Source organism: Pelodiscus sinensis, chromosome 1, assembly GCF_049634645.1.
Source record: "Pelodiscus sinensis isolate JC-2024 chromosome 1, ASM4963464v1, whole genome shotgun sequence".
Taxonomy (NCBI): domain Eukaryota; kingdom Metazoa; phylum Chordata; order Testudines; family Trionychidae; genus Pelodiscus; species Pelodiscus sinensis.
Genome location: NC_134711.1, coordinates 108,256,142 through 108,268,949, shown reverse-complemented (window position 1 = coordinate 108,268,949; position 12,808 = coordinate 108,256,142). Strand labels below are relative to the sequence as shown.

General features: G+C 44.9%; 1 protein-coding gene across 8 annotated transcripts in view; it reads right to left on the bottom strand.

Moving 5' to 3' along the window:
• ERC1 (ELKS/RAB6-interacting/CAST family member 1) overlaps window positions 1–12,808 on the bottom strand; it is a 507,898-nt gene that overhangs the window by 392,837 nt on the left and 102,253 nt on the right. For all 8 annotated transcript variants that reach the window (XM_075941054.1, XM_075941075.1, XM_075941087.1 and 5 more), the window contains one exon: window positions 1,679–1,753. In XM_075941054.1, coding sequence (XP_075797169.1) covers window positions 1,679–1,753 — 75 coding nt within the window. The remainder of the gene's footprint in view (window positions 1–1,678; window positions 1,754–12,808) is intronic.

Here is a 12,808-nt window from a genome sequence, read left to right as displayed (position 1 = left end):
ATATGTCCATTGTATTCCAGGGAAATCTGATTGTCTCAGAATCTGAGGAAAGCGAGCAGCTATTCACTGGTGGGAGGAAAACAGAGTAGCAGCAAAGTGGAACTTGACAGAACAAATGGCAAGACCTTGCTGTTTCAGGAATACCAAATCGTACAACACATAATGCAGACCCCTGGCGGCACAAACCTTTCACCCAAAAAGGTCCGAGGGGGACCAGGGAGGTAGCCCAACGGAGGATACTGCTCTTCCTGTGCCAACGTCAGGGTAGACGGCACTAGAGAGCTTTCCTCCATTTCTCCCATGAATGCAGGCACCACCATAGAGGAGGGAAGGCCACTGAGTGCTGACACTACCAATGCCAGTCTTGACTCTGGTGATATGTCCACCGAGTCCAAAAGGGCCAGTTCATGGATGCCTGCCATGGGGTGAATATTTAATGCCAGTCCAGGGGGGCACTGATCCCGATGGTGCCAGGGAGCAGTAACAAGGAGACACCAATAGCAGTCTCGGTGCCAATGACAGAGGCCAGCAGTAGCGATGCCACGGTGCCTGGTGCAGTACCCAATGGCACCCAATAGTGGTGCTTTACGGTGTGAATGCTTCTTAAGTGCTGAGTCACAAACCGACACTGGAGAACTATACACCACTGATGCCAGGGATAGTTCCAGTGCCAAGGGCCGCAGCTCCTCCTCCATTAAGAGGAGCTTAAGCCAGTGGTTCCTCTCCTTTTTGGTATGGGGATGGAAGCTCCTATGAAGCAGGCACTTGTCCGTTTGGTGTCCCGCACCCAGACTAGGGATGTTAAAATTAGATTAATCAACTAATCGAATAGTCAATGGAATTTCCATTGACGATTCAATTAGTCGATAAGGGCGCTTCCAGTTTGAAATGTAGCAAAAGCCTGCTGGACTGTTACTATATTTCAAAGGTGGAAGTGCCGGGTGGTGTTCCACCTTTGAAATGTACAAAGCCCCAGCAGGGGCTCTTGTGCATTTCAAAGACTTAAATGCCACATGCAGCCTGGAGCCAGCGAGGGACTCTCTAAGTCCCCTACTAGCCCCAGGCTCCATGTGGCAATTCCCCTTTGAAATGTACAAGAGCCCCTGTAAACCTCATTTTTTGAGGAAGAAGGTTCTTTCAAAAAAGGGTTTTTTTTTTCCAAAAGAACCACGTCTAGGCTGCTTTTTTTCCTTCGAAAAAACCTCTTCCGAAAAAACGATTGGAAGAGGATATGCAAACGAAGCATGCGAACATCCTAATCAGCGCTTCATTTGCATTTCCTTTTTCCTCATTTGCATTTCCTCTTTCGCAAGAGGAAAGCAGTCTAGACACAGCTTGTGTGCGCCACCAATACCCTTTATAAAGTTCAGAAAATACTGTGTTGGGGAGGGGAGGGAAATCACATCATTAAAAGGCTCCCACTTATCTCCCCATACCATCCTTATAATACAATGGACTTTTGGCTAATTAGCTGGAAACTGTAAATCCCACTCCAGATAGATGAAATAAACTAGTTCTTTAACTTGCCTGATCAATGAAAAGATCCATTTTTTCCCCATTAGTACTACAGGCAAATGCATTATATCTGTCTGACTTCTCATGCTTTCAGCTACCTGAAATATTCCACACTCTGTTCCAAAAAAATAGGTCTCCTGTCTTCCAGTGTGGAGTCTCTTACCTTCATCTCAATAACAGTTTGCAGAGCTTTTGTCTTGGCTGAGTCAGGGGCATTTTCAAACCGACGATGCATCTCCTGCAATAGAAGAACAAGAAGGAAATAGTGAAAATGATATTTTGTACCACCTCCATGGACTTCAGCCAAAGTTATCAGAACCTTCCTTCTCTCTAGTGCAGCAGAATTCTACCCCTTTACATTATTCTGATGTTCCCAGTCCTTCACTCTTGCATAATATGACCTTTTACATCACTGGGCAGGCTCCAGTCTAGCGAATAGAACTCTAGCTGAGTTACACAGGCACAATACAAACTTGGTCTTTGACCACAAAAATAAAAATATCCAAATAAACTGTAAAACTGACACACACAAAATCTGCCCTGCCTTGCTCGTAAATTAATCCTCAGTTGTTTTTGAAGGCAATTGGCCTCAAACAGAAGACAGAACTATTTAAAAGAAGATTAACAAAAATAGCAATAATCTGGTTTATGTTTAACACGCTGTTGTGAGCATCTGTGTTGATAGCGCTTCTTTCCATATTTTCTACCCCCAGAGTAGCAACCACCTAGTTACCTATGATGAAAATCTCCCTCCACAGAGGCTCAAAGTGTAGCTGAAAAAAAATGATTGGATAGCAAGTTGCTCTAGTGCAAAGGGGAGACTGACAAATGCCTGTCTGATATTTCTGCAGATATGAAAAGAGCATGCACTCAGGTTGCTAGAGTGTTCCAGAGAGCTACCTAGATAATACAAACAACAGCAAGCTGAACTGCTCCATCATACTTTCCAAGTTGCTGCAGGATACAAATAGATAGCTGGAGAAAAAAATTAATCTGTTATAGTTGTGTGCCCTTTTCTGTATTCACTTAAAAAATGAACAGCAGGGGCTTAGATGTTAAATGTAGGTATCACTCTCAAATCACATACTATGATATTAAATACAGTGAGAGAAATGCAGTCAACAAAAACGTTGCTAAATCCCAAATCCACTGTGCAGGGGTGCATAAAAATCTAAATTGTGATTGCAATTTATCTAATAAATAAATACTTGCATAAGCCATAAAGTCATGAACATTTCCTAGTCCAGACCAAACAAAAATTTACTCACACTTTCCATAAAAATGGTAATGAAAAAGACAGTATTTTATTTGCTAGTCAAAATGCAAATAGTCCTTGCACTCAAATGAACAAGCAAGCAGAACTTGCAAAGCCTATGTATGTACTCCTTTCAAAAGATATGCAAAGGTATTGCTTAAAACTCTGTCAAGTAGGTAAGTTTTCTATTGCTGAAACAGAAGCAGAATAGTGAACTGATTTGACAAAGGTCACAATGGGAGTCTGAGTCAGAGCAAGATTTAGCACTCTGGAATGCATGACTTCCAAATTTTTAGACCACTCCATTTCTAAAACATAGAATTTTCCAAATGTTTATAGAAAAGGCTACCCTATAGCCAAAAGTCAGCATAAGGTATGCAATTCCAGCTATGTAAATGACATTGAGCTTTGGTGTCATCTTCACAGCAAGAGTAAACAGGAAAAATGCTCCTCTCAATTGTCATTACTTCTCATGACAGCAAGGAGTACCAGCACTGAGGGGGATGCCCTCAGTATTTCACTTAGCAAGTCCATAGAAAGCCCGCTAAATCCAATACTGAATGCCACAGCATCGATTTTCAGGCAAGTATAGATGTGCCCTATACCTGTATATGACGACAAAGATACTTCCAACAAGGTGTGCGTGAATAAATTTTCCGTGTTCTTTCTGGGAAACTATTCTTACAGATAGATGTTTAGTTTAGACTGACATTAGCAAAAGTCAACAGGTAAATAAACCAGAAAAAATCCTAAAAATACTACTCTCAAACTTGACAGTCAAGCAGAGAGTTTTTTGTCAATGTTTTCACTAAGGCCACATACAAGAAAAGTCACACAAAAATAACAAGTGTAAATTCCATAAATATCTGTGACTTGACTAAAACCTGTGTGAAACCAGAAGCCCCAATTTACATCTTTAAAAATACCAAGATTAAAACCCCATTTTTACAACTCCATCAGTAGTGGAAATACATTTAACGGGAGGTGAAGAGAGAACAGAGTTTGAATTCTCTGAATTTTATAATTAAAAATCATTAATCTTTCTTTGACTTTTTAAGTTCTCAAACATCTAGGTAGGGGAAAGAGGAAATAGTACTGAAGAAAATTCACTGAAATTTTTAGCATGTGGAAAGACTCCCATTAATAGAAAGTGTCCTGTTTTGATCAACAAAAATTTTCCTTAACAGCTTCTGGCACACAACTTACATAACTTCCGTTTCCAGTAGGAAGAAATGCAATAACTATTACAAAAGGGAAAAAAAAATCTTTCCATTATGTTCAGTGAAAGAGAGAGACCTGGAAGAGCCCAGGACAAATACAGACTCTGCCTAAATACTGTACTGTATCGTACAGAGTGTTATTTTTATTCCAGTAGTACCCACTATATGCTCAGGGCTGGGCAAAATACAGCCTGGAGGCCAGATTTGGCCCGACAAGCCATCAGATCCGGCCCGCAGACCATCCTGCCAGGACCTCAGTAATGTAGCTGCCGCAGTTTAAATCACAGTCCCTGAGTTTCTCTGCTCTGCCAGGAGAAGGAGGTTTTATACCATCTCCCCACCCCCAGCCCAATCCTCAGCTCCTATTGGCCAGAAACAACCGGCCAATAAGAACTGACTTCAGCCAATCTCTCAGCTTCTATTGGCTAGAAACATCCAGCCAATCAGAGCTGAGAGATTGGCCTGAGAGACTGGGGTAGCTGGAGTTGAGAACCACATGGAGGGTGCAGTCTGTATTTTCAAGCTGTCTGGGGCTGCAGCAGGAAGGGAACCCTACCTGCCTTGGGGTAAGACACTTTGGTAAACTCCTCCCAGCCAGCACCTGCCTCTGGCACCCCAGCCCCCTCCCCCAGATCACCATTCAAGCCCTCTTCAGGTAACAACTCCCTCCTACACCCTTACCCCAGGCCAGAATCCTTTCCTGCACCCACACTCCTGCCATGACCCTACACCCCAATCCTGACCCAGGTTACAACCCCCTCCTCTACCCAGAACCCTCTCAGACCCCATAGTCTCCTGCACCCCCCCCCATCCTTCAACCAATGCACCCTTCTGCACCCAACCTCCAACCTAAACCCTGCACCCCCTCCACAGAAAAGTGCAGCCCCTGACCACTTACCAAAGTATTGGAGTAGCCCCCCACCAAAAATTATTGCCCATCCCTGTGCTAAGTACTTCCTAAATATGCAGATATTTCCTGTCCCAAGACTATAAAAAATGGGATAAAAATAACAACTAAATGGCTGGAAACAGATATAACACACCATAAAGGCAGTTTCTTGCAGCCTTTATCTGAGAAGCTCTAATACCTACCTTATTTGCAAGAGGTCTTTGTTCTTTGGCAAAGGAAAATGTCACACGAACACAGGGAAGCCTTTTGCTTAGCCAATGAAATTCCACTCTGAATTGGTTGAGTTATAAGGTGTTGAAAATCAACATTTCTCATCTCTGGATTATGGTATCAATGCTTAATTTTGATCTCTTGCCCAAACTGCAGCATTGAAACAGCAGTGGAAACCTGGGAACAGAGACTCAATCCAACTGCCTTTGTTGCAGCAATGGAGAGACAGACAGGCTGGGCTCAAAGACACCATAGATGACAGTAGAACCTTATCTCTCATACCCTGCAGGGGTACAGCAAGAAACTATTGATCGGAGAAAAGAAATAATAATTAAGCAAAAGAGGATTAGGAGATTGTGAATTCTAATATTTAGTTCTACTGACTTAATTTTGTATCTTTGCACAACCTTTATTAAGCAATGACTTATATCCTATTGAGAGGTTACATCGGTAGAGAACAGAGCTCAGCTCTTCAATATATCAAATCCAAACAGCGTGGTCTTAGCCACATTGCCTCTCAGAAAGAAAATGCCCTATCTTTGTCATTGCATATGCAGTCTGTGAAAGGGGAATGCTGATCTGCTGATCACAAACTATTTCCAATGACTAGATCGCAGAAGATAACTGTTAGTCAGCAGGAGAAGGCTAAGTCCTCATGCTCAAGTAGCAGAAGTATGTGCTGCTGTGTTGAAGCGTCATGATTTGTATTGCACTGATAATACTAGGAAGCTGCAATTTACAGTAAAGGGAAGTGAATGACACACCAGAGAAATCTATTCTAACCCTACCTTTACCACTGACTTTCTATATAACACTGGGCAACTCATAAGCCAAAATCTTGATTGGTGGCCACTTAAATTGTGTGCCGGCTTTCATAAAGGAAGCAGGTGTGTACTGTGCAACATCATTTTTGTACTAACATCATTGAGCAATGCACTGAATGGCAGAGCCAGTTGTTCATCAACATTATTGATTTCGAAAAAGCCTTTGACAGCATTTATAGGGATAGTCTTTGGTGTATTCTGAGAGCATTTGGAATACCACAAGAAGTAGTACAGCTAATTAAGAGCTTTTATAACCATTTCACATGCAGCGTGGGGAACAATGATCTACGCTTCAAAGTTAAGATTGGACTAAGGCAGGGATATATCATGTCTCTGATGCTCTTTAACTTAGTCATAGACTGGGTTATGCAGCATACAATAGAAGATGAGCCAACAGGCATCAGATGGACTGTCTTCTCCATATTAGAGGACCTTGATTTTGCTGATGATCTTATGCTGCTCTCCCATACGCATTGTCATATACAAGAGTAGACAAATCGACTCTGCACCTTCGGAAAATAGGTCGGACTAAGAGTTAGACAGAAGAAGACAGAAGTCATGACCCTAAATATTGAGGCACCAGCATCAGTTAAGATCGATGGCCACGATCTACCTATCACAGCGAGCTTTACATACTTGGGTACTATTATCAGTAAAGATAGAGGTGTCAGAAGTGATATCCAGAGCAGACTCAGTAAAGCCAGAAATGTCTTCGTGAGTCTGAATGCTGTATGGAGGTTATCACAGTACAGCATCCATACCAAACTGAAGTTTTATCAGAGCTTTGTTTTATCGACACTATTATATGGATCAGAATGCTGGTGGATGACAGAGTACAACCTCAATAAATTGTTGACTTTTCATACCAGAAGTCTTCGGATGATCCTCCGTATATTTTGGCCAAGCATAATTTCTAATTAGAACCTGCTTGTGCAGTGTAAACAAGATGACATGGCTATCATCATTATGAAAAGACGCTGGAGATGGATTGGGCATGTGTTCAGGAAAGATGGAAGCTCTATCACAAAGATTGCTGCGCACGGGACCCCTGAAGGGAAGCAGAAACAAGGACGACCCAAAACAACATGGCACCAAACCACTGAAGTAAAAATGAAGAGCATGAATTACACTTGGGGCACTATTGAGAGGCTGGCCAGAGACAGACTGAAGTGGAGGACCTTTGTTGCTGCCATATACGCCAGTGGGCATGAAGGACGACAATGATGATGAATTCTGTGTTTCTTATTTTCTGATTGTCCTGTTTGAGACACTTGAGGCCTAAATTGCAGAAGTGTTGAGCACTGACAACTACAATTAAAATAAATGGAGGTCTGAATACTCGGTACATCTCCTAGTAACGCAGTGTGATCTTGTGTAATGAGCCCATGACTGGAAGTTTTGAATTCTAATCCTGGCCCTGCCCTTTTCACTGTGTGCCATCAGGTTACTCACTCGGGATGTTACATTTCAATTAATTGCTACACTTCAGGGCTGTTACACTTCAAAGGCAAAAGTGCTGCAGGGGCAGTTCCCTGCTGGCTTCGTGCTCCCAGTGGTGTTTCAAAGCAACAGCACTGCATGGAGCCCGGGGTCAGCATCAGGCTCAACGTGGCATTTCAAAGCAGCGCAGCATGGAGCCCAGGGTCAGCAGGGGAGTCTCCCAGTGGAGTCTGCCACTTTGAAACACCACAAGCATCCTGGGGACTCCCCAGCTGGCCCTGGGCTGCACACGGTGCTGCCACTTTGAAGCACCCTCTCCTCTCCCCCACCCTTTCTGCCTCTTTCTGATAAGACACAGCACGGTGGGGGGAACAGCTAGTCGACTACTGTGACTATCCAATAAGCAGGGCTCGACAAAGTATTTAATCTACTCGCTTGTGGCGAGTAGATTTCAGCAGGGCGCCCCGTTCATTTGCGGCGCGCGCATGCGCAATGCAGGTCTTGCACATGCACAGTGCGGGGCTGGCAAGCGGCTTTTGCCACCGTTCGTCAAGCCCTGACAATAAGCATTTGCTTATTGGATAGGTAACTACTCAACTAGTCATTCACATCCCTAGTACTCATTTTCTAGTTGTCTTAGTCACCTCATCTATAAAATAAAGATAATGCTCTTACCTTTACAGACCTTATAAAGATGAATTCATTAAATGCCTGTGATGCAATCAGATGCTACCGTGGACAAGACCACAAAACAGTAATGTAAATGTATAATTTCATATACTATCAGAATTTGGATGGTACCCAGTAAAGAAGACAAAGGACCATACACCAAGATAAAGATAGAAATACTGAACAGATGCCTCATATGCAACTACCAGGGTGAATAAAGATCAATTTAAAAAAAAATCATCGTCAGGAATAAAATAAAATGTTGAATCACAAAATACTTCCATGACTACCATTTTGCTTCAGCTTTACTGTAGGAGAGCAGGAGGATCCAAATTATCTCTCTCTCAAAGTGTTTGATAGAATTCTGTGGTTAATAGTTCTGAAGAATTTATTAAGAATTGGCCTATTCTCATAAAACCTTAAGAAAACCATGATTATATAGATGGAAGTAGCTCATCTAAAATATCTAACATTGTATTAAAAGAGGAATGTAAAGGATATGCTCAGCATACTGCATCATATAATACTGTACATAAAAATTCATCAAGCGCCATCTTAAAACTATATTTAGGCTATTTGCCCCACCACTCCTAGAAGAAAAAACTGTTCTACACTGTTACGGGGCGAGCCCATCCTGAGCCCAACGAGAGGAGGTTTCCGTGCTCTGGGGCAAGCTGCCAAGCATCCTCAGGCGCTACCGAGTATGCTCTGGCAGCTACGCAGCAACATTAAAGGTTGGAACAATGCAGCCAACAAGCGGGGAGGAGCGAGTTGGCACCGCAGCCATGGCAGCAGACCAGCGTGGAGGTAGCAGAGGGCAGGGGAGAATGCCGAGAGGCACAGGAAGTTGCCGTGGGAAGCCCTGAGCCAGAGCAACATGAGACAGTAAGGGCCCACAAGCAATTGGAGGGGAGGTGGTCAGAGGTGAGGCCACCCGGGTCAGAAGTGGAGGCCACGTGGCCTTCTATTCGGACCCTGGGCCAGGAGCAACCCAACAACACCTCAAGGGAAAGCAGCCACCATGGGCAGTTCCAGTGTTAGCCCATTCCCGGCTGGATTGGTGGAGACTGAGCCAGTCAGCCAGCCTAGGAGACTCCCCAGCAGGCAAGCAAGCCGACGAGTCCTGGACAACGGGAGCTGATCCTGACAGCATCGGACCACTGCCACAGAGTAGACGACGTCAGCTCTGGTGGGTAAGACCCGTGGCAGGCCCGCTGGGAGAACGGCGTCACAGAAGCATTTAGGACGGGTAGGAAGAGGCCCAAGATAGGGAGTACACACCATGAGGGTTGGTGAGATGCGGTTTTCCCCCCACCACCTGGGTAGTGGGAGGAACCACTATCCTTTGGGTCCTGGGCCAGGACCTGGCTGAGAGTGAGGGCCCAGGTCCCCCGACTCTGACCCGTGATCGAAGAAAAACCCATAGTACTTTCGGGGGCATGCAGCCGAGGATGGACTAGCTTGGCTGCAGCCCCGGGATTTGGAATCTGTTTAGGACAAACTTTAAGACTGGGGGCTGGACACCTGAAGGGCCTCATGGGCAAGAGGCACGCAGATACGGCCCCAGTCAGGAGCGAGCTGCCAGTCAGGAGCGAGCTGCCATGCCGAAGGCCCTGGCCCAATTGTGTGTGCAGCCTCACACCTGTAGGTAAAACGGGGCTAGAGTAAGCTCAGGACGGGATGCTCCTGTTACTCACAAGGAGAATACACTATCCCACAAGTCCCTAGGTTTGACCAGGCAGGTGACACAGACCCTCGCTCCTTTGATGGATAGAAACCTTCTTTTAATTTTCTAGCCTATATTTAGTCATGTTCAGATTACACCCATTTATGTCAACTTGGTCCTTTATCTTAAATAGCTCTTGTGCTTCCATAGTATTTACCCCTCTGATGTATTTAGAGACTGCAATCATAGCCTTTTTTTATCCTTCATGTTGCGAAGGCTAAACATAAGCCAAGGTCTCTCAGTCTCCTCTCTTAAGACAGGTTCTCCATTCCCCTTATTCTGGTGGTACACTCTGCCATATTCAGGAGTGCTGACCAGCACCTGGTGACTAAGCGGTTAACTAATGTCTCCTGTACCTAGCCAGGTATCGAGTAGTCAGCCAATAACAATGCAGATAGGAATTTCAAACAGGAACAGAGGAGTGTTTCTCTCTCTTCTGTGTTTGAGAGGCAAAGCAGTTTCTTCAAAGACTGAGGGAGATGGGAGATACTTCTCTCTCCAAGAATAAACTTCTTAAAACGTGTAAATAGGGAAAAGTTTAGGTAGTCCATCAGCATTTGTTGTTTTCCTTGTTTGGGGATTTGGAAATAATGTCTGAGCTGTTAATTGTGCTTGTTTTTTTCTTTGTAACTAAGTTCTAGCCCAGGGGATTTCCCTGAATATCTATATCAACTGGTGGCTCTTCCCGTCTAGCCACTTTAATATGCTTGCAACTGTAATTTTGTTTTGTAATAAAGGATTGTTTTATTTTCTAATTAACTGGGATTTGTTGATTGTTGTGTCCTTAGGACTCAGTGCCTAGTTACAAGGGTAGAGACCATTGTCTGTGAATTCCCTCTTGTTTTTCCCAACTCCAAGTAAAACAGAGGTTGGGGCACAGGGAGAGTTTTACCTTAGGGAGAAGATTTCCCAAGTGATCTCTTCCCTGGTTTTCTTGGAATTACTTGGGTAGTGGCAACGGATTCCTCAAAATCTGAGTATTAGGATTTTGGGGGGAGGAGGGGGATTTGTACCAGACCCTATAGAGGCAAGGTTGTAGAGTGCTCTTGTGGGCCCACACTTCTGTATTCGTTGTGCCAGAGTGGGGAACAGCTTGACAACCTCTGTATTTGTTCGAGTTTAATTTCATCCTTAACCCACATACCAATTCCTGTATTAATCCCATTTTGTCCATCTTCATTAATAATATCCCATGAGCAGCGCTCGACAAATTAGTCAATCTACTCACCCAGGGTGAGTAGATTTTAAGCCAGCACGGCGCCGCAGCGCAATCTGAGCATGCGCAGCGTGCCAAACCATGCGGCTGGCGAGCAGGGCTCGCCACCGCTTGTCAAGCCCTGCCCATGAGGTATGTCAAATTCTTTACTGAAATCCAGACAGATGCAAGTTAGGTGAGATGTGTAAATCTCAGAGCCTCACAAGTCTCAAAGGACTTGTTTACACAGGGATACTCAGGAAAGTTCAGGTAAATCAAGTATAGCTACAAAGTCCAGGTTCATAATCAAGTATGGCAAATCCCCCTGTGGATGCTCTCATTCAGGAATAAAATGGCTGTAGTTCCTGATAAACTAAATCTCCAGTTCAGGGACATACAATATTCACAGAGATGAAAAATAAACCGTTACTGTACTACACATACCTACTAAAATAAAACAGAATATCTTTGTACAAATTCCTAATCATACCTCTCACAAAATGTTAATTCCACTAACTAAAAATAAATGTATGAAAACTGTGTTCTGAATGGAATAAATTTTGTACTGAGGTTTTCCATATAGTGATTTATGAATAAAGTCAGAGATTAAGGCCAGATGGGAGTATTATGATAATCTAGTCCAGGTTTGGTCAAAATACAGCATGCAGGCCCCATTCCAGCTCATCAAGCCACCAAATCTGGCCTGTGGATGCAGCAGGGAGCCTCAGAAAGGCTCCCTACCTGCCCCACATATGCCACAAAGAAAAGCAGCTGCTGAGGGGCTCTGTTTGAACAGCTAAGTGCCTTGAGGGAGGAGAGAGCAGCTTCACTTGATGCTCCCACACCATCACAATCCCATTGGCCAGTTTCCAGCCAATGGGAGCTGCCTGTTGTCAACAGGCAGCTTGCGAAGCACTCTGCCCCCCTCCCTCACCCCACCCTTCAGACTTTCCTGTGCAGGATCAGGGCAGGCAGGGAGTCTTCCTAAGACGACGCCTGGACAGAGCCTGCCTCTGGCACCCCAACTCTCGGCACCCCACCAGCATAACTCAAACCCTCTGTCATCTTCTCCCCCCCGCACCTATATCTCCTCCCAGATCCTGCACCCCAATCCCCTGTCCCAGGTCACAGCCCCTCCTGTCCTAGGTCACAAACCAAACCATCTGCCTTCCTGCACCCATATTCCCACCCAGATCCTGCAGCCCAATCCCCTACCCCAGCTCACAACCCCCTCTTGCCCTAGGTCACAGCTCAAAGCCCTGCACCCTAGTCCCTTGCCCCAGGTCACACACCCCTCCTGCCCAAGGTCTAACCCAAACCCCTGCACTCCCTTTTGCACCCTAGTCCCCTGTTCCAAGTTACAACTATCTCTCTCCCCCAAACTCCCTCACAGACCCCACATCCTTTCCTATACTCCAATCCCTTACCACAAGCTCCTTTCTGCACCCAACCTCCATCCCAGACCCCGCTCCTCCGTTAATATCATGGAAGAGTACAGCCCTTGACCACTTCCCAAATTCTTGGAGTGCCCCCCCCCCCATAAAAAATTATTGCCCACCCCAATCTAATCTGACTTCCTACATAAGAGTTCATAGGTCTTCCCAGAATTAATTATTGATTGAAGTCCAATAATTTTGGTTGTGCTAGAGCAGGGGTGGGCAGTAATTTTTTGCCAGGGGCCACTTCAGAAATGACTGAAGTGGCCCCAGGATGCACCGGAAGGGGTGGGGCCTCGAGCAGAAGGGGCAGAGCTGGAATACAATCATGGTGTGGGAGTGGGGGACAGCCTTTTTCCCCCTGCACCCTCCTTTCCCATAGGTGTCCACGCCCCTGGCTGGGAGGAG